At 37.8% G+C, this 21,566-nt stretch overlaps 1 protein-coding gene across 1 annotated transcript; it reads right to left on the bottom strand.

The window, feature by feature from the left end:
- Positions 1 to 2,450: 2,450 nt before the first annotated feature.
- Positions 2,451 to 17,110, bottom strand: LOC121097561 (homeobox protein CDX-1-like). The gene is made up of 3 exons (XM_040614679.1): positions 16,530 to 17,110; positions 6,454 to 6,599; positions 2,451 to 2,705 (listed from the first exon to the last, which is right to left on the bottom strand). Exons 1-3 carry the CDS (start codon positions 16,960 to 16,962, stop codon positions 2,451 to 2,453), a joined length of 834 nt encoding a protein of 277 aa, XP_040470613.1. The 5' UTR covers positions 16,963 to 17,110.
- Positions 17,111 to 21,566: the final 4,456 nt, after the last annotated feature.

Below are 21,566 nucleotides of genomic sequence, written 5' to 3'. Positions count from 1 at the left end.
GATTTCTTTTCTTATAGTTCTTTCTTGAAGGACTCTTTCCTTTTCCTTTTTGAAATTCTAATACAAAATTGAACTATGTCGTGGAAATGCGATTAAAATAAGTAGCTATGAACCTGATCCTGCAAAACCATGGGGCCAGGGTTAGCTAGAACTAGGTCCTAAATTATTGGTATCAGTACAAAACACAAAGTTTCCCCTCTGTATTCTTACCTTTTGAAAGTCTAAATCTGGAATTCTTTATTGTTTTTTTCTGCAGTATGCAAGCGTAATTCTGTTTAGTTGGCCAATGTAAGAATACTTTTCTTGCTGAACTTTTTTCAGTCTCTTTTTAAAAATATCTGTGTGTATGAGCCATATGTAAAATCTCTCTAGCATTTTCCTCTATAGACAGAATGGCTGTTCTGTGTATTTCCAATGGATTCCTCTTTTGGGCATAGCCAATGGGTATCTCTTTTAGTAGACCAGTGTTTTGGTTTGGTTGCCATGCTCATCAATATGGATAGTTAAATCACTTTTGTTCCCACGTACTGTTTGTCAAGTTCTGCTTTTCATAATATGTGGAAATCAGTAGGAGTCTTTCTGTTGCTGAACTTTGAATTGCAGTTTCTTCATCTCATCTGTATTACCTATGCAAAGCCTCAAACTGCTGTTGCCAGTGAATGGAGCAGCATTGTGAAAGGAAAAAAGTCGGAATTTTACAATGTAGATATATGTCCATTTAAAGTTGAAATTTACTCTTATTTAGTGCTGTCCTCACAACCATAAAGTGATAAATAAAATTAAGAAATAGTAAAACCAGCCAGCTTCCTGAACCATCCTGGTCTTACCATTCTCATCTACTTTTTGTAAGCTTTTTTACCATCACCCTGCTTTTAAACTTGATATTATAATTCAATGAAAATCTTAATGTTCACTTGCTATAGTAGCTGATACCACATTGAAAAATTATTATGAAAAAAGTCATTTATTTTAATGGGTTTTATATACAAAGTAATTTCACATTACCAACATTTTGATGATCTAATAGTACTATTTGTTATAATTAAGGAAAAAACCCCAAGAATGTAGTGCCTAAATGACTTAATGCTCCTAAGTCTTATTTGCAACAGTGACAGAGAGATTTAGGAGGACACCTTGATGAAAATTAGAGAGGATAGGCATCCTAAATTTCTAAATTGCTTTTGACAATGAGAGTATAAATTCCCAAATCACTTGCATGCTTTAAAAATTTTCCCTTTGCAGACAAAATTATGCACGTGCAATTGGTAGTCATATTAGTAAGTATCCAGATTATTCTTAAGTACTGATTACCTACAAATTCTGCTTAGTATGGAAGAGATCAGCACTTCAGGAATTGAGACTCACTTTAAAAATGCTGAGAGCTTACATTTAAGTGAAATGTTTGTTTACTTTGTCTTCCATTAATTTGTCTTCTCAGATTTTTTTAGCGTCACAATAGCTCTGAAAACTGGACCGAATTTAAAATTAGTTGAATGCAATTATTTCATCTTTATCCATGAGCTATACTGTCTCATGAAATGCAGTCACTTTTTAAGAAAACCTACACTTTTTAAAAGGATTCCCCCCTCCTTTGCTCTTTCTTTTAGGATACAAAATGAGTCTGTCATGACTTTTCTTGTATCAAAAATGAACTTGGGCCAAGATTCTCAATTCCAGAATGCTTTTGAAACATTTATGGTAAGATTGAAGAGTGCATGTTTATATCAGTGTATGGAGCATTGGTAATCATACCTGTCAAAACCCAAAAATTCCACAAAGGTCATTCCTGACGTTTGCCCTTAACATGTAGTGAGTGCAACCATCATGACCCAGGCTTTCTATCAAGTAGGTCAAAACTTATAAGCCAGGTTTTCATTTATCAAGATCCATGTGTAAAGTCTGTGAAAGTGAGATTAGTACATGGAACCTGTGTGAACATCAAAGGAGAAGGAATATGCTTTTGACCTAGGGGAGAGGGACAGACAGAGCACTTGCCTACAGCTGCCGTTACTGCCTCAGCAATGTGGTATTGCCTGTGGCCCATTTTGTGCCTTTTTTTTTTTTTTTTTTTTTGTCTGCAGCGTACTGTAAACAAATGGACATATCTGGTCCTCAGCTCTCCTCCCTCCCAGTGTCTACCCACCTGCCGCATGGCTGGAGGGATGCTTGCCCTTGTGGCACAGACTCAGCATGGCATCCTCTTGCAGAGGGTCCCTGCAACTAGGACTCCTGGCACGCAGCAGTTCCATTGCCCTTGGGAACTTGCACTATCCTGCAGACCTGGCAAGTGGCTCTTGGTTTACTGTACTTGAAACTCATGTGCACAAAACTGTGTCATGCTGGGGACTCCTGCAAAACAGCTACAGCTGTCCTCTGTCTTTCATACTGTAGTGCTCCATGTACTGCTGCTAGTTTATAGTGTTCGTTACGCAGTAGCTCTTCAGGCAGCCTTACTGAGAGGCTACTACCTGCTGCAGGTTCCCGTTGTGCTGCAAACCATTCATGGGAAGTGGGGGTGGAGGAGGTGGAGGTGGGAATAAGGAACTGGGCATTTCTGAATGAGTCTGTTGGTCAGGAACTGGCATCGGGCTCACTGAGCCAGAGTCACTCTGCATAGAGCCAAGATTGCTGCCATCAAAATGAGTCATTTTCTTCTTCATTAATTTTCTTTCTTTGGCTCTGCGATTCTGGAACCAGATTTTCACCTGCAGAAGAGTAGAGGAAATTGTTTTTCAGTTGTTAATAGAATGCATTGTGGTCCTTTTATGTATATAGTCTAGGGTCACAGGTGAAAAAACTGCATGAGGACCAGTGAGAAAGGCAATGGCAAACTAAGGCAACAGAGCTGTTGGCTTGTTTTTCATACAGGTAATCTTTCCTATCTGGTAATAAAATATTTATTCATAGCTTGATAAAGGGCTTTATAATTTTTTTATTATTATTTTTTAGGACTTATTTCTTTATGGAATGAGCTTTGCTTTTTATTTTTGTACAAAATCTAACAGAACAGTGTCTCATGTCGTGGTGATGGCCAAAAGAATCTAAGAGTATCTTTACATTGAAAACTATATGCCCTAGTCAGAGCAAGTCAAAACCTGTCACTGGCCTATATACTGAGGCACAAAAGCTTTCCTGTTTGGGTGCTGCACATTAATTGGTTAGCTCCAATGTGTATGCCAGTGGAAATACACTTCTGTGCAGAATTTCACCAGTGCACTTCTCTTGGTACACAACATTACTTCAAGATATTGTATAAGCAGTGCCTTAATAGCTATGTGCCTTTTAGTGCATTCATAGATGGAGCCAGAATCTGCTGTTGCCTCCCACACAGTCCACTGCTTTACACCATAGTCATTGCTCTGTCACAGATGTGCAGTCATCTTTGAGAAGAAATGAAGCAACTATTGAAGAGTATATGGTTTTTGATTAGATGGAACCAGTGAGGACATGAAGTTGATGAGTAATGGTCAATTGTAAATACAGCACAACCTGTTGAGGTGTGAAAGGGTGAATGTTCTGTAGCACCTGAAATGTCTTTGGACGTCAATCCCCATTGTTGGATTTAAGGCAGTGCATACCAGCTATTTATCCTTGGAAGTGTCTCTGTATTATATCTAGTCAGTGTAATAATTAAGCTACCTTATTCAGATACATTGTGTTTTCTTGTTGGTGTTCATATGGCAAAGGAAACATTTTTGTCACCATTTTCTATTATAACCCAAAGGAAAATCAGTGGTTTGCTGAGAAATACTGATTTGTTTGGTTATCCTTTGCTAGAAGGTAGAAAAGGAAAGAGGATGATGATCAGAAAGGAGGTAAAACAGTAAGAGGTGATAACATCTGTGGCTACTAGGTTGTGTTTTAAAAGAAAACCACTGGTGAATTCCCACAAAACATCTCAAGGAGTCTATGTGACCGTCTCTGTGTACTTATCCTTGAGGCAGCATTATTCCCATTTTACAACTGAAGAATTCTGATACGTGCAAAGCTTGTGGAAATTTGAACTCAGTCTCCTAAGTCCTTGAGACACTTGACAGTTCATTTTGTTGCCAGTTGGTGGAATATAATTTCAGTACCAAATTATATGTTCCATTAAACCAGTCTCAAATACTCTCCTATCGCTTGCATTCTGATTGTGCTGAGGTAATCTAGTTTCACCCGTGCATTTGCCAAAATGAATAAAAAGATGAAACACTAAAAACCAAACTAACATCTGTTTCAGAATTACCCTCTGGCTTTGGTGTTCTTATCTGCCTTTGAATTTAGTTTTTTGTTCTGGTTTGTTATTAAACTGGGGGTGCAGATTGGCAGCAGTGATCAGGAGAGAATTTTAGTGCGCAATTCAAGGTCATATGCCAATTATCAAATAACTACAAGCAAATAAAGAACTGTAATGTTATACTAAAAGCTAATGTGGTCAATTGCATCTGTCTGACTTGTTCTTCCCCTGTTGACTGCCTTTAAATATTTTTCCCCACTGTTCATTTGTTGTGCTGTTCCCCTGAAGTCTAATTTTCTCTCTTCTTTCTTGTCCTTGTCAACTTCTTTATTTCTGTATCCTTCCTATATTAGCAGTGCTTTGTTTTGCCTTTCTTTTTCTTCATTAGATCTTACATCTTTCCTTCCTTGTTTAAACCATTTTTCTTTGTCCTGTTGTCTTCAGATATTCCTTCCAGTGTCCTGGATGGGATTTTGGCATAGCTAGGAAAAAAGCTTTTCCAGTAAATCATTTCACGTTTTAGGCTGAATGCAGTGGAACTCGGGATAGAACAGTGTGTGTTCAGATGTATTTATTCAATGGAGTTATTTAATTTGTATGAAAGGGTAGTAGTGGAAGTATAGATCAGGTATTTCTTTCTTAATCTTACATTTTCAAAAGTGTCTTCAGAGATGGAGGCTTTATGCACTAGAATTAATTTTCTTTATGACATATATTGATGATGAAGAGCAGTAAATTCTTGCCATGTTTCCCCAATATATGTCAAAGAAATTTATTGTGTCTTGCTTTGTATCACCAATTCAGATATACTAACAAAAAGGTTTACTGGGTTTTATCACTGAACAGGAAGCTGCAAGTAAATGTTGTTGGTTGTTTACAGAAGAAGGGTCGTAATTTTTAATTTTTGCATAATTAAGTTATTAAGCTTTTAAGAGCCAGCAAAAAGGCACATAGTGTATTTTTTTATATACAGTTGAAATAATTCTAATTTTCAAGTGACTTGCATTCAACAGCAGATTGAGAAATATTTGCAAAATGGGTATTTGCTTCTCCATTTCTATAAGCTCTTTCAGTGTGTGCTGTGTAAGACATGTTCAAATTGGATGAACAGTGAATCTATCAGATTAACAGCAGAACTATCCCTGCTCAGAAGCCCATAACCCGATGGTGAATCAGGCATAATCTTCAATGAATGATACTGTATCATAACTGACTGAGAAAACAGTGCTGTGATGGTTTGCAAATGGAAAAGGCAGCAAATGAATGCATTGTCTTCTGAAATCTATTCAGGGAAATCATTCAGTAAAGTTTTTAATTTTCTGTTTTGCTGCTTGCTTCAGAGTACTGCATGAAGAAACTTCCAAGTAAAATGGGACGGAACATATGCCCAGCCCATGTTATGAATGTCTTTGTGGGAGGTCTGGCTTGGCATCCTGTCTCGGTTGTTTGCATGACCCGGCTGAAGTGCTTGAGAGCCAGAGGCCACGTACCTGCTTTGCTTTGGTGTAGGGGGTGGCACAGGCGTTGCAATTACATGACTGAGGAACTGAAGAACGTGGCACAGAGTGGTTCCAGAGCAAATTGTATATACCTTCTGAGCAGAAACGATTGTGTTTTGGTTTACGTTGTGGAAATAGAAGTGGAATTTGGAGAGGGTGGGAGGAAATAAGAGCAGGAGAAAGGAGTAAGAGGTATGTAGGAAATCTTTAACAAAAGGTAAAAGGCAGCCAAAGAAACAAATACCTTCAGGTGTCCTGAAAATACTTGAGCTCATCACTTTCATTCTCTGCTAAGACTGACCTTGTTGAAATTTGTTATAGAATTCCCATTGACTTCAGCAAACCAGAACTTCCACTTCAGAAATTTTGGCAAAAGCTTCTCCCTGCTACCACTACCCAAGTAAAATGGAGAGAAATCTGGGCAGGATTTTGTTGATATTTTTAAACTCTTGTTTCTCAGAACAGGACTGTAAGTAAGACTGGTGTTTGATTTTTCAACACTGGTGTGTTGTTGCACAGCTGAAGTAATGCTGATGGGATATCTAGAAGTAAACGCGAAGAAGGCTGTCAGGCCATTCAGTGGATAGTTTGAGTTCCTACGCTGCAAAGGGAACCCAGTTGCATTGTTTGGTTATTAGAGGCAGTAGCATTTCTGTGTTCTTAACCAGTATGGTTATCTCCTCATCAGCAATAAGAAATTCAAAGGCAATCCTGAATGGGTGATCCATACTCTACCTGTCTCTCGGAAAGTCTTAGGTTTGCAGCAAGTTCAGACTTCCTCCTGATTGTAATGTATCTGTTGTAATGAAATTCCTTCTCTAATTCTAATCTCTGATGATCTGTGTAAACCACTCGGTACTTCTCTCTTGTTCTTGTTTTACCTGTTTTGAAAGAAGAACACATTGCTTCAAGCTAGAATTTTTTTAACTTTAGTAACACAAAATATCTGGCTTTACATTTGAAAATAAGTTTGTGGGTATTTTAGGCCTGATTCTCTTTGCACTTACCCAGAGTTAACTCCCTTGACTCAGTCTTAATTTACAACACAAGAGGTTCATACCATCAGATTTTGGGTTTGCTCCTTAAAAGATAAACCACTTCTCATTATTTTTTATCACCCTTGTGTTATCATTTGGGAAAAGGAAGGTGTTCTTGTTAAGAACAAGGAGCCAGGAAACCTGGGTTGTGTTCTCAACTCTGATGCAATCTTCCTGCCTGGAGTTGAATTGCTCTTGTTCCTCTGTCCCTAAAGCTGATGCACTACTACCTGCTTCAGAGGGAAATTGTGGAGGATATCGTACTGCATAGAAAACACTGAGAGCTTTCAAGGTTCCTCACTTCTTGTTGCTAGAAAAATTAATACAATGTTGTGATTGTTACTGCAGTTTGGAGGTTGTGTTTTTCCTTCAAGTCTGGCAGTCTATCCATGACTTGACAATAGCACAGGGAATAGTAATGTAGATTCTCAGATGACAGTTAATAAAAAAGAGAAAAAGAAAGCAATAATACTTTACAAAGGACATTGAACAACGATAGAACTAGAGCATCTGTTCTTTTGCAAGCAGTACTGCTGCATCCTTTCAGCTGTGGGTACAGCTGACTGAAGCAGACCCGGCTCAGCCGTATCCAGATCGTTAAAAGGTAATGGCAAATTACATGAGCCAGTGAACGCAGATGTAAGGAGCTGAAATTTAATGGATTCCATACAGGATCATTTTTGAGGACAGAATGTGTTGGCAGCAGTAAAAGAGAATTGAGAATGATAAAGGCTGCTGATGCTTCCTTTCTCACCCACCTTTCCTCTGTTAATGTTCATGTTAGGCAATCAATATATTGGAGAACAATATCTGCTTAAAACCAAGGCCCTGAGCCCTAGCCTAAGGTCTTCCTACATTTTTGAAAGATTGGATCATTTTTGTGTTGAGACCACTGTTAACATGTTTGCTAACCACAGTCTTAATTTTTTTTTTTTGTGCTTCCATGTCTGTCTATATTTATATGGACACTTCTTCAGTTCTATATATTTAGACTGTAAGTTTCCTAGGACGGGGAATGTATTCTTGGTTGGTTTTTTTCCCAGTGTGTTCCACTGTGGTACTATAAGCTGTGAATCTTCGTGTCCTTAGCAGTCACTATAGTAGAACAGCCCCCTTAGATTCAGGTTCTCTCAGATAATGCATAAAACTCGAGCCATATTGTGGCTTGCTGCCTGTAACAGTCTGCTGTTGCTGCAGATGTAGCTAAGCTTCATTGAACAGCTCGTGTTTGCTCACAGATCTTTTCCTGAGAAGATTGTATTGATGCCTAACTCTTTGAAGAGTTTGACAACTTCATAACAGCAGTTAATTTTGAATGGAGAGGACTGAAGCAGATTTTCAGGCACTGAGTTGGTAAAATTTGTCTCAGAGTAGATCACCACAGCATACCACCCCACAGCAAGCAGCTTCCCCCTTGCAGGAGAGAATAGCGGGAGGTTTCGTGTATCAGTGGTGTAAAAGGCCTGATTTCTCCTCAGCCCCTCCTTCCAGCTCCCTTTGTTTTTGAAGTTTAAGTAGTACCCAAAGATCAGAATTCAGGGTATGGAACTATAGCAGAATCTTGAAGTAATTAATCTCTTAATTCATTATTAGGTTTCACGGGTTAATATTTTTTCCCCATCTGTGGAGGGAGATGTGATGTCTCTGTTTTAATAGCCTTCCACTTGCTGTATGCACTATATGGTAATGGTTTGACAGCCGTATCGCCTTTTTTTCTTCCAGCCTTTGACAGTCAGTACTTTGCTACTTGTAAGAATTTTTGGTTTGCTTTAGAATGTTCTTCAGGCTCTGATCCTTTTTGTGCTGTTTGTATAGATCCTAGGTACAGAGTTGTTTAGTGCTGGAAGGCCTGGTCAGTGCAATGCTGTAAACAAATACTATTACATCTTTGGTTGTGGATAGTAACTGGTTTGCCCTACGTGACAGAGTTTCTCTAGGACCATTCCCAGGCTTGTAGAACAAGGTTTACATCAGAATTTGATCTTTCAGCTTCAGTGCTCCATGGTGTTCAACCCTGGGAAAGCACTATGCATTAATAGTGTGTTTACAATGCTAAGGGCATTTTCTAACTGTCTTGAGGCCATCAGCCTGTTTACTTACTCATCTTCCCTATTGAAATGTTCTATGTGCAGGCTTGTGTTTGTTCCTTGTGCAATTCCTGTTCAATCCGTGCAGCCAAACCCACTTTGACTCAAATCTGTTAGCTTTCCTGTGAATGTTGGGCTGTGCTGGGCTTGGCTGGGGTAGGTACATAGGACATGCTCATTTCAGTAGCATTTTTATCATTGTGAAACTGTAGTGAAAGCAGAATTAGCCCAATTATGTTTACACTGATAATCAAGTGAAAAGTGCTGTTAATTTTACAACATTATGGTAAGAATCTTAGAGTCTCCAAAGAACAGCAGTTATTCAGTTCAGTCCACATAAATACTAGGGCATTTGTTTTCATTCATTCAAAGTGTAAATTGTTTGTTTAACATATGGTCACCTGTGGTGCTTTAATGCCTCACTTGATATTTTTTAACTTTTGATCTCTCTAGCTGGTGGCTTGGTTAGGTTTTTCTTTCTTTTAAATGAGAATTTGGGGTCATTCTATGGGATAAAATCTTTAAAATGTCTTCTTAGTCTCCTTTGTGTTGTTAAGATGGAGCACTCAAAAGAGCAACAAGGTGATCTTATCTTGGACTCTATTCTCATTCAGAAGCCATAGACAATTTTCTATTGCCAAAACAGGGCAGTAAACGTCAAGATAAACCTTCCTGTTTCTGGTTTTAAGTGCTTAAACCCTTATTATCTGAGTAGGAGAGTGCTGGGGTTTTTGCTTTTTAAACTCAAGAAGAAATTAAATGTATGTGGAAACCAGAATTTTCTTCCATAAAATCTTTTCTCTATATATGAGTAGCTTTCAGTTTATTTTTAGTAGGAATGATACTATCTGGCTTCTTTTTGAAGGAAGATTGGGAGCTTTCACATCTGATTTCTTTCTTTAAAGTAAGTTAAGAGAATAATTTAAAAAGTAGAAAAGCAGGAGAACATTTCTTTCCTAAAAGTGAACAGTGATCTGAGAAAAATTCTCTTATGAATTGTCACATAAATCTTGCCTTTAATAATTTGATATTTTTGTGTAGAGTAATACCCTCTGTGAGAACCAACAGACAATGAGAGCTGAGATCTGCCAGGGTCTTCTGAGAGGATACTTGTAGTTCTGGCAGAGTCATGACCTGGTCTTAGGCCTTTTCCTAGACGCTCCCTCGTTGATGTCAGTGAGAGTCTTCCTAATGCCTTTGTTGGATGCTGGCTTGGAATTAGTCTGCATATGGCATTTCCTTTCAAAGGCAAAGTACACTTTTATTTGCTAAAGTTAACAAACAGCAGCAGCAAAACTTATTGCTAAAGTTTGAACTTTAGCCTCTAGATTCCGTCTGTTAGATGGAATAGATTCACTCTACTGCATGCTGAGCCATGGTTTTATTTACAGTGATGCATTCTATTGCAACGAGAAGTATTACCTGAGTGAAAGTGGCAGTAGGACTAATGGATTCACCCCAGAGACTGCAGAAGGATGCTCTTCACTTCTCAGACTTCTTTAGGAGATAATGGCAGAATTTAATGAAGCACTTGTTAATATTTTAATCCAATTCTTCAGTCGAACCCTACATATTTTACTCACTTAGGTGAGTGAAATTACCAACATTTAACTTTCTACAATCTTAATTAATCTTTTGTTAGTGACAGATTATAATTTTAATCAGCAATATAGTGTCAATTTTATTGGAAATGTGTTCTGTTGTGGACAGTTATATTATGGAATTGTAAGTGGTTGGAGAGCCTATTTGTAGTTGGGTGGAAGAAAAATGAAACAAAAGAGCTTTGAAGCAACTACCTTTGCAGTATGACTGCCTTTGTGTTCAGGGAGTGGATTTCCTGGGTTTAATGAGCTCCTTAAGAACAGCAAGTTTTGTCAAAAATCTATTTTGCAAATAGTGCCTATTGAAGACTGCCTTTGGAGTAACAAGAAATAAGACATTTCAGACTTGGAAAACTTTGCATGCGCTATAGTTTAACAATCCTGTTCCATCACTCCCACTCTAGCAATTTTTTGTGACTGGCCAAGTTTTGAGTTGGGGGAAGGGAACAGCTTTCCCATTGGTCATAAAATTCACAGAGCATTTCTTCTGAAGACAATAAAGCTAGGAGAAGGCCTCTTTATTTGCTGTGAAAATCATCACCCTTTCCGGCAATATAACTCCTGAAGAAAAGAGGGAGAAGGAAGAGACAAGACTGCATATCAAAGCAAAGTGAAGTGTTAAAAGGGTCTGTTGCCTCAATATGACAGATAGGCCTCAAAACCTCAGACAATGTAGGCCAGGAAAGCAAAAAAAAAAAAAAAAACCCCACCATCGGACCTCACAACTAGTTTACAAAGCAAAATAAATTAGCATTAGAACTAGCCCTGGCCCCTTTTTCAGTGCCTCCTGTCTTAACTTTTCAGGAATATTCTTCATCTACTGAAACTGGCATTATCCGTAAAATCAAGAAGCTACCTAATTTAGACAGAAGCTGTCATATTACAGAACAGTGTTGGATTACTGTCGGATTACTTACAAAGCATTGTAATCTGGATTCCATGGTTTAACATTGTCTCAGAGGAAGTTAATGTCTGTACTTGATAACTGGAGATCAGCTTGAGTCAGCTCGAAGTTTAAAATGGCTTTCTGGCCTGAAAAAATGCTCAGTTCAAATTTGCATCTTTATGTTAGCTTAATATTAAGAGATTAGTGTTAATTTTAGAGTTTATAAAGATATGGACTGTCAGAGATCAGGCCCTGGAGGTTTTCTTTTTTGGCACTCTCTCTAAATATTTATGCACTTTCGAAGTGTAGATAAAGAAAGGGACAAATTCTCCCTAGTGTAATTTCACTGACTTAATTGAATTTCTGAAGCAAAAGTAATTTTAAATAAGTCTTGAAGATCAACATTGTGCTGCACATGATGTTCTGTGAAGCTAAATTAAAAAAAAAACCAAACAAACCACACACTGCCATTATATTAGAAAATGTTACATGGATCCAATCCTGTATAGTCACAGTAATACTATCCCTGCCAGAGTCGTGGTGTGATGAGGAGGGCTATTCATTATTGCAAAGTTGGATGTATAAAGGTTTGTGAAACATGGTGAAATCCTGTGTTTATATTTTCTGCTGGGTCTTGATCATTTGTTCTTGTTATACACATTCAGATGACTCGTGTAAAAGAACAGAATAGGGTCATAAAGCTGGAACTTTTCAACAGATTTGAAGATTTTTCCCTTCTGTTGACTTCTATTTAAAATGCTAGTATTTTCAATTGTGAGTATCTTTCTGCTATTTTCTGCATTATTTTTATTATAATAAAGCTCATTGGCCAAATTCTGTCCTTCACTTTGCTAATGTAAACTTTTCTATTCAACTTCATCATACAGAAGTAATTGAATACAAAGCAGAGTAATTTTTATCACCTTTAAACAACGATTGGACAGGCTGCCCTGTGTGGATTTTGTTTGGCAGACGAACCCAACCTGCAGGAAATGTAGGTGGGTTTCTGAATGGCAAGATCCAGGGAAATCCCATTGCCAATTACTATATAAACTAAAAAGCAAGTGATTAACTGATTTTTTTTTTTTCCAAGTATTGTACGTTCTTTAGGCATTCAGCATTCTGCAGGAATGGCTTATTAAGAGGCTTGTTTCTCTTCCCTAGATTTGAAGGAATATAACTGCTTTCCTTCAAAGACTGGATGTTACACATTTATAGTGCATTTGGTAATGATGATATCAGCACCTATCATCATGATCAGAAAAACTGTCTTTATGTATTCAGAGTAAATTTTTATTGAACAAGAATGATAGGAGAGTTGTCATTTACAGAAAGAGTCTCTGCTTATAATTAGTTTACCTCTCGTTCAAAACTTGTTCTCTCCCTTTTTTGTGGTAACGTAAGTGCAGATCTTAAGATGTACTTTCAACTTTGCGAGCAGATTCTCATTGCTGCTGGAACTGCCTGGTAGTTAACTGTTCAAACTCATTGTTTTGGGCACAGTTTTACCACAGGTGAATGTTGGCAAAACGTCTTCATGAAGGCAAAAAGTAAAGTCTACTCCTGTGTGAGTGATTGCATACCTCCATGAAAATATTGAAATAATCAGGAGGTTTGTAACTTGTTCTAAAGTGGTTATATTCTACTTTTCATCAAAGAATTTGCCTGTAATTATGCTTTGTGTGTGTGTGGAATGGCTGCCTCAAATCTGTAGTTTTTGTGGCATTGTTCCATTACAATTGCTAGTTGTTTTGGCTGTGCTTGCCCTTTCAAAGTGGGGGTTTAGAAGAGGGAACAGGAGCAGTACAAGGGTTAGAGAAGGATTTTTTTCTATTGGTATTCTTGGTTGAAAATACTTAGTGTTTCCTCCTTCAAGTGTTCTAAGTCTAAACATGTTTCCCCCAAGAATGCAGTGACTAGGCTTGGATCCTATGTGCACGGCATTTAGGATCAAGTCCCAATTCCTCCAGTTCCAAAACTGCAGGGAGAGACCTTCAGCCAGAGAGAGGATGATGGATGAAAGCTTCAGTGAGTCTTCTGTGGGAAGTACATTCCTGTAACACTAAACCAGGATGATAGTCTTGCATTAAATACTGAGATCTTCTGGTGGTTTCAAGTAGCATAACCTCATAAACTTCACAACACCAGTTGAAGACGTGATTTTATATTGGATGTTGTTTTTAAAGTTACAGAGTAACACTTGACATAATTTCTTCTTTTGTTCCAGGTTAGTTGTGCAGATAACAGTATTAAAAGACCTGTAGGGCATGACACAGTGGCAGAAATTTCAATAAGGTGGTTTGTTTGTCATCTGTCAGGTCATGAGGCCACAAAGCACCAATAAGAAAAGCTAACCATGAAATCTCTGGAGATGGAAATGTCATTGATTCTGGGCCTTGTTTCTGTAGCTGTTACAAGTCAGACTACTCAATGTAAGTAAACCTTAGGAAAGAATCCTGATCTTAGAGCTATACGGTTACAAGAACATTTCTTACATACTTTCAAGAATATCTTGCAAAAATCACTTGCCTTAATGTTTCCATAGTAAATAATATTATGATTGATAACTAGTATTTTGCAATAAGTAATGAACAAATAATAAAATTGATTTGTCTGATTTCTGTTCCGATTTTTTTCCATCTTTTTTTCTGAGGTTTTCCATCTTAAAGAATAGTGGCTCATATCTATTTCACGGGGAATAAGGAAAACTAATAAGTGTGATTAGATTACTCTTGCCTGTACAAAATATCTACTGAAATTTGTAAAGGTTTTGCAAAGAAACAAGAAGGGTAATGCTGAACATATGCATACAGCTTTAAGGATGTAAAAAGCAATGGATTCCATCTAAGAGAATGCTGAGGATTTTGATCATGACCCAGCAAACAGTGTTGGTACTTGCAGTTATCCTAGTCATGCATTTGAAGCCACCTGCAACACTTCCATGCTCAGAACCAAACTCACTTAAGTGTGTTGCTAGATCTGACAGTGCTGTTAGGGCAAATTTTTTAAAGTTATTTTAATTTTAGGAAAATGGGGAAAAACAAAAGTGCCTTTGCTTTTAAACAGAGAAAAAGATGAAAGAAGAAAAAGGAACCAAGTCCAATGAAGCAGATCTATTGGCATTGAGCGTTCCTAGCCTAGCAAAAAAAAAAAAAACAAAAAAACCCAAACAAACATAGGAGGGGAAGAAGGAGCAGGAAAATTATTTCTTTGGATTTTTCCCTAAGCGCAACCCAGTACCTGTTAAGTGAATGGCTAGGCTCCCCATAACTTCAGAGGGCCTTATGCTGGCCTATGGGTATTTGGGAAGATAGGCTCCTAAGACATGCTGATTTCTTCAATTCTTCTTGAGATGAAGGTGCTCCGTACCTTGTTGCACCATTCCAGAACAGAGAGGCTCCCAGCACCTCCTATGAGTGCTCTGACCCTTGCAGGCTTGACATTTGATAAGTTAGAAAGCCCTAAGCATGCTTCTTAAGCAGGCAGTTAGAATGTGGTATTGTTTACTATGTATGTGTCTCTCACTGTCCCCACTATAAAAGGAACAGCCGAGACCCATCAGATCAGGTCTTTCTCTCAGAGAGACTGCAATTTAAATCCACAGGAGCTAAAGGCAGGTAGGTAAAGAAGAGAGAAGTAGTGGGTTTTTTTAGTAAGTATTCTGCCATCTGTAAATCATATAGTTTGTGAGCACTTTCATTGCCCTTGTAAGGACTACTCAAAAGTAAGCTGTGGGTTTTTTCAAGACTGTCCTCTTTGTTTTGTTTTTTTTTTTTTTTTTTCTTGGATGGTATTCAGTGAAGAACAAATATTATTTTAAAAACATGAACTACTTCCCCCCCCCCCCTTGCCTAAAAAAAAAAATCTTATTCACCCAGCGTCAATCTACTCTGATTGTCCTATTGAATTCTATGGACCTCTCTATGAATTAACATTGTGTTTAGCAGGAGTGAGGATGACTTGGTCTGTCCATATAAATTAGGTGCATTATTTTAATACAGACAATTTTTCTATATAGCTGCTTTCACTTTTCTAGACTACGTTTTAAGTAATTACTTTTCCATCAGAGATTGATTCAGTACTTGCTTTGAAAACTATTATTTACAGGCATGTGTGGAACAGAGCTGGGCTGGGAGGAAGGGCTGAAAGGAAAGGAGTCTTCCTGGGATGCAACATTGAAATACTGTGAGCATCTCTTTAGGGGAGGTATTGAGCATCCTTAATTTCTACTGATCTCAGTGCATGTCAAAGCTGCTCAGCACCTCAGAGAATCAAATGCTTTTATATAGTGGATTAGGCCTCAGTTCTTTTCAGGTGCTTTCCCCTCTTTTTCTTCTCCTCCTCCCCTTGTTTCATAACTTCTTTTCTATTCATAAAAGGTACAGATTTTTGTTCTAGGGATGCTCAATATTTATATTTTTTCTCATAACAATCAAAAAGAACCTTTTCCTCATGCTTCGTGACTTATTTTTACTGGTTAAATACGATTGAAGAATTGTTTTGTACTCATCAACTATTATGCATCAGAGGTTGACCTGTTGCTGTATTAACTGATGGTGTTACTGTGGAACTTTGTATTCCTGTGTATTCTGAGAGATACTACTACAAAGTGAAGCAAGCCTTTCCTTATCATTCCTGTTTTTAAAGCATTGACTCATTGTTTGATCATGCAGATCTCATTTCATTTCAGTGTTCTCAGGTTTAGAGAGGTTGTTTCTAAAACAAAGCCTTATTTCCAAGTCCCTGCTATATATACTATACTTGAACTTTTCATATGTACTCTAAAACTTGAGGAAAACAAGCAAAGTATAGGTGGTGGCGATACAATACTTTCATCAAAATTTCTTTCTGCAGACTTGCTGCCTAAATCCAATCTATAGGACTTCTATTAAAAGCAACTATTTGACATCACAATTTTTTTTAACATAACAGAAAAGAAAGTACTTCACTGTCAAAGGACACTGCTTTTCATTTGCCTCAGCATTAGAGGTCAAGAAAGAAGCATAAGACAGCTGATCAAATCCAGCATCCAATAATCAAACCAATATTTAACTGCTAGCAAGAGAATCCTTCAGAACAATTGGGATCTTTCTTTGTTAAACTGCATGCTTTCCTCTAAGCAAAGAACCTGGCAAAGCCCCCCCAACAATGCAAAAAAAGCAAAATCTCTTCTCAGCATAAAACCTCAGTGCCCTCCTACCTGTAGAAGTGGATTGCACCGTTTTCCTCATCCATTCGTAAGAGCTGTGCCTTTGGCTGTTGGGAGAGATTTGCTGTGCATTAATGGTATCTACAGGAGGTAATCCCCCGGATCCAGCGGGATGGAGGGAGCTATAATCAGCAGAACTGTAGGAGACCTGTCCAGGAGACGAGCCATTGATCTGTGCAGCAGCGACTGTGCTGGAAGGTCCTGGGCCGTAAGCGTTCCAGTCCTCCCGCTGTGGGCCGTAGTGAGATCCCCAGGCTCCCGCAGGCTGTCCATGGGTGTCCAGAGTTGGCACATGATGATATCCCATGTAATCTGAATAGGGTGGAGTAGACACAAAGTTTTGCACTGGCAGGTTGTTGCTGCTGCACCTTGCAGATCCTGGATACATGCTGCTTTCTTTATCCAAAAGATAACTCACATACATGATGCTCACAGCCTGGCTTTGTCTTGCTGGGACATCCTGCTCTTCACAGTGTTTGTTTGATCTCTCTTCCCCTCCTCTTTCTTTCTCTCTCTTTTCTAGCCCTGACTGGCTCTATAAATGACTCATGCTAGCCCTGATGTCCCTTTACTACACATGATTAACAATGGTTTTACCAGGTGCTGGTGGTAACAGTTTACTAAGGTCCTGCCTGATGTCACAGATAACTGCCTGCCCCAAAATTACATTTGCATTCAAATGAAGGGCTGATCATGCAGGCAACTCCACCTTGCTGCTAGTTCTAGTGCTTCCTTTCTCACAGATCCTTTATGTGTTACTATCCCAGTTCTATACTTTTAAAATGTAGTTTGAAATCGCGTGGTCTTCAAGCAGAGTTGCATATGTAGTTAACCAGTAACTGTTCAGACAGTAGAATTAGTATTTTTCTTGAGTGAAACACATCAGAGTCATAAATTCAAGCACTAGGTTATGGTTAGCTAAAGCCTGGTATCTGCTAGTCCACTAGTTCTTTTGTTAGAATGTGCTATGTTATTTTTTTAAAGTGAGAACAAAGGATCAGTTCAGTCTTTAACTGCAGTTCTTACATAGTTTCTCAAATGAGCAGTCTTCTTGACTTCAGCTCATAGTCCATGTGGGAGAGCACTTAGAAACCACAGCAATCCTACTGATTTTAACATTACAAAGGATATACAAGAAGTCTCATAGTCATTTTGAGCATTTGTTCATACGAATAGTCTTGTTGATGTTTGCAAGCCTATTCATGAGCTGGCTGCTTGCCATGGTGATTGAAGTTTCTCCATTCTAACTTAAAATGTTAACAGAAAGAGAATCTGTTATTGGGAGAATGCAAAATTTGGCACTTTCCCTATGCTTATGTCTTGTTTGTGATATTGAAATGAGTAGTAGTTTTCCCTAAAGGTTTTTCTGTTCTCATTGCTGTGCTTGCTCATAATAACACCTTTTCTTAGAAATATGGGAACAAATTCTAGCTTTTTAGCTCGAAAAAGCAGTTTCCTAAATTTCAGGAGCAATCTTATGTAAGTAACAAATTCCTATGAGATTATCTATATCCAGGAGCGAGGAGAGAAAGTGTTGATTTTTTTTTTTTTTTAATGAGATAGATACCTTAGTATTGTCTCTTAATGAGAATTTACTGTTTTCATTCCTGTTCCTTTAATGATGTGATACTTAATTGCACCTTTATTAATGAACCGATTTGTTAAAAGGATTTTTTTCTTAAACAGGTGCAAAGTATAATGAGTTTTTTCTTTGTTCAGAGGTGTATTTTTTCTTTGAGAGTCTTTTGCACTTTAACACCATTTAAACTCACAGGTTCCTCCTGGTTCTCAGGAGGAAAGAATCACTTTGCACACCTGACAACACTGTTGTTTCCTTTTGTGAGAGGATGGTGTTCTTAGGCTGTATTCACAAGATGGGTTGTGGCTGTAGTGGAAAAACCTTTCTTGTCTGTGAATTTCAGGGCTAGATGGAGAAGCACAGGCTACCTTCTCTGAGCATTTGCTAAGATTTTCCTACCGTGCACTTGGGTAAAACTTGTGCTTTTTTACTTTTTGCTTCTTGTGGGGTTTTGGAGGATATTTTGCTGGCATAATTGTTGAAAGGTATTTTAAAAACCATTAGGTGGGGGAAGTTGGCAGAAACTGTTTCTTCTGCTTGCATATGTGAGCTTATTCAGTTGCAATTTACACATCTGTGACAGCTGGCCATTCAAAATGACCAAGTATAGCTGCTGGTATAGACTCTTCAAATCTAGGGAAGTCAATAATCACGTATCTGAACAGCTTAATTTTCCCATATTAGCAAAGTAAATCATATTTGTCTACTTACAAATTAGAGACTTACTTAGAGACACCAAATTAGGTGTCTCTAGACAGCATGTGTCTAGTTACCAATGCAATGGAATTTCAATGTAGCATGTTCTATATATACTGGTTGGTTGGCTGTTTTTTTTACTAGAGTGTTTCACTCCCTTTCTCAATCATTTAGAGCAGTGTGATTGCTTGGTAGCTCTGAAGCTCAGACTGTATTGAAATAGTTACAAAGAAAGATTCTTTATGGCTTTTTGTTGTAACTTGATTTCAATTTCCTTTCCTCCTCTTCAAAATTGTTGTGGTCTTGTCCTTTTAAGCATTTCTATACCTCTCATGAATGCAGGTGTACCAATAAATCAGCCAGAGGAAGAAACAGCATTTGCTCATTTACTGTAGCATTAGTTGTAGCCCTCCAGCTGTCTGGAGAATGTTCTAATTACACTCATTCAACAAACTTTTCCTGCAGGCCTTAGCTATCTAATATACCAACAGCACAAAATGCTGCAGAAGGGCTGGGTCTCATTGCTTGGTTTTAATCTTGATCCGCCCTTCTGCAGTGTTCAGGAATGTCGGATACACCAGGCTATAGTCATGCATTCCTTCTCTGCCCTACTGCAACGTTGTTACATGGGAAATGTTTTGAGCATTTTTTTCATAATGGTATAATTTGGCGCAGGAAGCTACTGAAAGTAGTAAAACAGTGTTTCTCCATGTTTATTAGAAAAAAGTAATTATGACATAAAAAGATCTTTTAATGCTTTCAACTAGTATGTGTATACATTGACCTGGAAGGAGACTGTTCCTTATTCCGTACTGCTTAAAGAAATTATTTTACAAGGTAAGATTGTTAAACAGACAATACTTTACTCCTCTGGCCACATGCTGTGACCACTAAGCGGGAAACTGCTTCCTTTGGATTCCCAAGCACCATAAGTTGGTCTGATTTCAACAAGCTGTATTTTGCTTTTGGTTAGTCCAAGTTTTTTTTAATTTGTATAATTTGAATCTGACTTACCAGTTGAACCACAGTCCTTCGATGTACATGTGTTTTAACTGCCAGGGGTATGTGAATAATCACATGCTGATATAGTTAATATAAACCTAAATATTTTCGTATGTTCTCAAACACATATTAGAAAGGGACTTGGATTTGAGTTACTTTTTATACTTTCTAGCAAGAATATGTATTATTAACAGGTGTTGTATTGGGAAGATCAGTCTATATGTACACCCAATCCTTTATAAATATGCCATTCTTCAGTCAAAGCTGCTTCTGGAAAAAGAATTCAGCAGCTTCTCTAGTCAGTCACTACATCTGTGCAGTGTTTGTACACAGTACTGTATGCATACAATATTTGGAGGTACTTATTTTGGTAAATAAATCTTGAAGTCTGTTAGAATCCACTAATACAGTGTATTCATATGTGAAAAAAATATACTTCACACAGGCATTCAATAGGTAACTAGTGGCACATCAGATCCCCAACACTTTTGTGTACAATGACCATACGTACAGCAAAGTTCAGAATTTGGAACTAAATTGTAGATTTCAAGCTGAAAAGAGTTTTGATTCAGGATTTTTGTCCATTTTAAATAAAATTGCTAATATATTTTGAATTCTGAGCTCTTCTTCTTCAACTGGGTGAAATTTAGAACTCACATTTTTCTTATATTTTTCTAGTAATCCTGCACTGACAATTCTGAATATCATTTTGCTGTTCTGAATAAAGCTGTCTGCAAATATTTTGGTTTGTGCATTATGCTTTGATGTGCAGGAATGGTAGTGGCCAAGTAGGAGAGGTCCCACCAGACAAGCTTGGAGTAACAAAGCAGGAGCCTGTCCGTCTTCCCCGAGTATGTTTTCCCTGTAATTGTATTTTGAAGGATACAGTAACGTCAACATTTACTACCCAACTCATCTTCATTTGATTGTAGTGTAGCAAAGAAAAAGGTTAGATTCTGATCTAAATAGCTGACTTGAGTGACAGCTGCCCTTGTATGAAGTGTTATCAGTTTCATTGGCTAGAAGGGTGTACTGGAGGCTGGGGACATTAGAAATGACATTGCCTTGTATTTGATATTTATGTGCAAATATTATAGAGCAGGTAATGGGTCAGATTTACACAGGCTGAACAATAAATAGCATCCAAATTCATAACATAAATTTTATTAAGAATATACAGTCTTTCATCATTCTTTTGTGAGTAGCAACATTAAGGCTAAAAAAAAAAAGCAATTAAGGTGGAATTAATTGCTTTGTAAAATATTATTCTGCCTTCTAATAGCATCTATTATTACGTGATAATAAATTCCAACATTATCAATATGAAATGAGATTTCTCCACGTTGATTTGTGAAGAGACCAAATCCAAAATCTTGTAGATCTAATGAATAAAGTGACTATTCTGTGTTCTGGGCTCACACTGAGAAGCCAAAAGATGAATGGAAATGAGAAATTCTCCTGAATTCTCAAAAGAGGAAAAAACTTTGTGGTTTTGAGATAAGCCTAAAGCCCCTTCACCCTGTGGCTTCTCTTGAAATACATTTTTCCAGTTCTAAATTTGAATAGTTTCTATATTCTGAGGTTAGGAAGTATCATCCACCATAGATACTGGTTGAGAAAACATCTCTTAAGTTGATTTTATCAGATACTGCAGATGGTGATGTGATGGCTGTGGTCACAGACTAGGCAGGAACATTGGAATGCTCTAGTCTGCTTTGATTATTCCTATTCTGCTACATGAATGGGTCTCC

Source organism: Falco naumanni, chromosome 14, assembly GCF_017639655.2.
Source record: "Falco naumanni isolate bFalNau1 chromosome 14, bFalNau1.pat, whole genome shotgun sequence".
NCBI classification, from domain to species: domain Eukaryota; kingdom Metazoa; phylum Chordata; class Aves; order Falconiformes; family Falconidae; genus Falco; species Falco naumanni.
Note: the sequence above shows the minus strand (reverse complement) of the source record. Positions and strands in the feature narration are given on the sequence as shown.

Bases quoted from the DNA above. Each gene is read 5' to 3' on its own strand.
- LOC121097561 (XM_040614679.1), bottom strand. From the start codon at position 16,962: ATGTATGTGAGTTATCTTTTGGATAAAGAAAGCAGCATGTATCCAGGA. The intron at 6,600-16,529 runs GTAGGAGGGCAC...CTTTCAAAACAG, and splicing joins GGTGCAATCCACTTCTACAG to GTAAAACAAGAACAAGAGAG. The intron at 2,706-6,453 runs GTAGAGTATGGA...ACTCTTCTGCAG, and splicing joins TAAGACTTTCCGAGAGACAG to GTGAAAATCTGGTTCCAGAA.